Source organism: Brassica napus, chromosome C2, assembly GCF_020379485.1.
Source record: "Brassica napus cultivar Da-Ae chromosome C2, Da-Ae, whole genome shotgun sequence".
NCBI classification, from domain to species: Eukaryota; Viridiplantae; Streptophyta; class Magnoliopsida; order Brassicales; family Brassicaceae; genus Brassica; species Brassica napus.
Window position 1 is genome coordinate 39,775,734 of NC_063445.1, and position 4,038 is coordinate 39,779,771.

The window sequence follows — 4,038 nt, forward strand, 5'->3', positions numbered from 1 at the left end:
TAGCCTTTATAGTAGACTTCTTCCTAGCTCTAATCATGATTCCTTACTCACTTACACCTAACCCATACTTCTAATCTTTAGACCACTCTTACACCCCAAATCTTTTTTTTTTTTTTTTTTTTTTTACACCCCAAATCTTAAATATTCTAACTCCTTAAAACTACTTGCCAATTCTCTAGTCATATTTGAACTTAGTTAGCTTACTAACCAACTAACTCTTAATTTGTTTACTTATTTAAACTACTAGTTACATAACTAACGTTCTTGTTAACCTTGATCTTTGACTTATCTTTTTCTTTCCTTCATCCATGATACTTGATTATTCTTCCACTCTTCTTGCTTATTGTTCTTCTTCTCACTGTTTTTCACTCTTTCATTTGCAAGTTTTACTCAAGAAATCACTTCTCAACAGTTTTTCAAAACAAAGCCCGTAATTCTACTGAATCAACCCCAGATCGCCAAATTTAATCATAAGTCTATTCCAATAAGCCATATCAAATGGCCATTAACAAAGCGAAGTAAGATTTGTGTCGATTTGTGAGAGGCATAGACAATAACCAACAAAAAAAATTTTTGATTTGGAAACCATCTGGATTTCAAAGAGAGTGAAAAGGAACATGAAAAAAAAATCCGATCAGTGACCGAAAGAAATTAGATCCGGACGTCGCGAGAAAATTATATCTGCTAACCGGAAACAAAATCCGATTATATCAGAAGAAAGATGAACAAACAAAAACCTGGTGAAGAGTCTCTCTCTCTCTCAAATATAGAGAGGAGAGAACAGAGAGAGTCTCTTGTTTCCTTTGTCTACATTGGAGGTTATATGTTATTTTCCCACTTTTGATCTTTAAAACTTTTATATGCTCTTTTGCCTAAGCCAAAGACCATAAAACTAAGAGCATTATATGTGGGTGCATAAAAATTAAGATTCCAACTTTATCAAATACACATACAAGTTGGACCCCAATTTAAGTCTACATACACCAGGTAAATTATACAGTGGCCAAAGACATGATGTGTCTAGGCGGGATAAACTTCTATTGCTAGCTAAACCGTTGAAACTTCAGATTTACACGCCAACGGTGTAAACAAGGAGTTGAGCTCAGTGTATCTCAAAAAATCAAACCCATGGCTCTCCATAAGCTTCTTCTGTTTGGTGTTAAACCGTTGTTGATAAAACCCTTCAAAAGATGGTTCTGTCGAAGTCCGAAGAAAGAAGTAGTAACCAAGGAGGAAATGAAGGGATGTGACAAAGAAGCAAATAGGTTCCATCACATCCCAGCTTAGTTCCCAGAAGGTAAGACGCATAAAGCCAACCGTTTGCGCTGCTAGGAGTCCCAGACCGCAATATAACTCTGCCTGGACTATACGTCGTGCCCTTATGTCAATACACTTCTTTGTAGTCTCAAGCTGAGCTAACTCTTCTTTTCTTGGATCGTTTGGAAGTGCTGATGTTTGGTGGATCATTGCCGCCATAGACATGGCTATCTAAAATTATATAGCAAAATAATATAAGAAAATAATACTTTGTATAGAAGTCCTTGGTCATAACTAGTGTTTTTAAAACCGGACCGACCCGATGGTTGAACCGGGTTCGACGATGAACCGGTTACATAACCAGGTTGGTTCTAAAATTGATTCGACCATGAACCGATCACATAGCCGGATTGGATCTCAAGATTATTAAACTGATAAAAACTACTTAAATTATCAAAAATCTATAAACCATCCATTTAAACATAAAACTAGTTTATATTTATAATGTTTTATGTTCGAAATTCATTTATACTTTAATTATGTATCATATTTACTAACATTACTTTTAGATTTATGTACTAAAAACATATTAAACCAGATTATTGAACCAGGTTTGACCCGGTCGAACCATATTGAACCGTGACCCAAAAATTATCCGGTTCAGCTTCCGGTCCGGTTTTAAAAACACCGGCCATAACTAGGAGGGCTCTTGTATGAAACATTCATATAAGACCCAACAATTCTCAAACGCCCAAAACCATAGTTTTGAAAATTATAGATTTTAACACACTAAACATTTTGTAATTATTTTACATTAGACAAAAAACATTATCAAGAATACACAATATGGTCTTTCTGTTTGGACATATAATAAAATAATTTTTCAAGCTACACAATATGGTCTTTCTGTTTAGACATGTTCTGTTATTGGATCTATGTATGCTTTTTGAGTATTTTCAAAAGCAAATGCTATATCCTAACAGATTATGAACCAAAATTAATAATCAAAATAAGAGAGAGTTTTTAGAGGACACTAGTTAGTAGTTAGATTATCCACCTGATGAGGATGAAGGAAAACGATGTCTCCTAAAACGACGACGCTTCCAGCATGATCCAAAGACTGAGCCATTTGAGAACCTTGCTCGTCGTTGTTCCCACAGGTCTCACAACAGATTTGAACAAACTCCCAATACGAAACAGAGTTCTTTGGAATCTCTCTGAGTCTAGCTTTCACCTTCTCCATTTGATACATTCTCAACAACTTTTTGGTCTCACTCACTGATAAACCCGTCACAGCCGTTGCTTCCTCCCTTCTAGGAGGACTAACGGACTCGATGCGGATCGCCGTGATAGGATCCGTAAGATTCGATGAGGTCATGTAATGACGGAGGATCTTCGTGTTCGATGGTCGAACGCATTTGTAACCGTCGATGAGACGCTTGGTGATAGCTCTGCGAAGCGCCATTAAGAGAATCTTTGGGTGGGAGAATATCGAGTTGATTCTGTGAGAGTTGGGGGTCGGGGGAAATCTTTGGGAAGCATTTATAGTGGTATTACCGAGGTTAATTATAAAAAGGTAGAAACGTCAATATTTTCTTATTTTAGTGTTTTGTTTCATGAAAGATTTACGCTATGAGTCACTTTTCATGTTTGTTATTACATCGTAAAACATTTATAGCTACTCAGACACTATATTAACTAAGACTACGGGAAAGCCCATAAACCAAATCAACAAGTATGCTTCTAGCTGTCTTTTATGCTAGCTAAATTACAATTGATATCAATTTTGGCGGGATTCAAGCACAACCCTTGATTACATTTGCTTATCTAATGGCTAAGATTCTACAGACAAAATTTGATATATAACACATATCTACTACTACATAGTGACCATTAGATATATTAAAATAAAAATGATCAGATGGCCCAGATTTAATCAACAATTCGAATCAATTAATTTTATTTCTTTCTCATCTCACATTATTTTCTCATTCCAATGGAGTGCGACAACTCCGGGTGGTGAGCCGTGGTAGCTGGTGAAAGCGGAGGTGAAGAGTTGTGCCAGTGATGGTGGTGGTGACGCAATACCACAACTTAAGTTATGATTGTCTCTTCTCCGCAGTCTCGGATACAAACATTAAAGATGACGAAATTTTGCGATGGCTCCGGCTCGACAAGGATATCCAACTCTATCTACCTCCGGTGAGAGTGATGTGTAACAGCCCGATCCTCCGGCGTCCGACCGGGGTTATCGAAGGGGCGTTATGGACACGTGTCTACTCATTTAGCCAACCCTACGTGTCCCGTTACTGGTCCCGAGAGACGAGCGCATAACCTTCTTTGAAATACCGTCACACCCACATCCATATACTTCTACTTACAGTCCTGCGCACAGGGAAAAATGGAAATGGAGGGGTGAGTAACAAGTTACTCAGTGAAGTGGTTCTAGCCCAGCCTGCCCGCATGACACTCTATACTACTCTATGCGGGAACTAGGACTGACTAGCTACTACAATCAGCTAATGCATTTTATCATTTCCTAACGTCATCTATTGATTTTTCCACATTCACTTCCATTCATTTCTAACAACCTAGTGATCAATCAATACAATGATCTCACTCATTGCCACACACGTCAAACCCTAGGCTTAACCTACTCATCATACCAATCCGACTCGATCCTATGACACCTTTAACTCCATGTTACCCGACCATGAGCTAAAAACCCTACAATGCACATCCTTTTCATCTTTTCGTCCTTTTCAACAGTGGGTAGCCCCA

At 37.9% G+C, this 4,038-nt stretch overlaps 1 protein-coding gene across 1 annotated transcript; it reads right to left on the reverse strand.

Moving 5' to 3' along the window:
• Positions 1 to 887: 887 nt before the first annotated feature.
• LOC106414330 (calcium uniporter protein 4, mitochondrial-like) lies at positions 888 to 3,089 on the reverse strand. Its single transcript, XM_013855004.3, has 2 exons — positions 2,315 to 3,089; positions 888 to 1,488 (listed from the first exon to the last, which is right to left on the reverse strand). The coding sequence occupies exons 1-2, from the start codon at positions 2,720 to 2,722 to the stop codon at positions 1,048 to 1,050; spliced, it is 849 nt and encodes a 282-aa protein (XP_013710458.3). The 5' UTR covers positions 2,723 to 3,089; the 3' UTR covers positions 888 to 1,047.
• Between the last annotated feature and the right edge of the window lie 949 nt (positions 3,090 to 4,038).

What these genes read in the sequence shown, in the direction of transcription:
- LOC106414330 (XM_013855004.3), bottom strand. Translation starts at nt 2,722, where the DNA reads ATGGCGCTTCGCAGAGCTATCACCAAGCGTCTCATCGACGGTTACAAA. An exon ending in TTTTCCTTCATCCTCATCAG is followed by an intron (nt 1,489 to 2,314) that starts GTGGATAATCTA and finishes ATATAATTTTAG; the next exon opens with ATAGCCATGTCTATGGCGGC.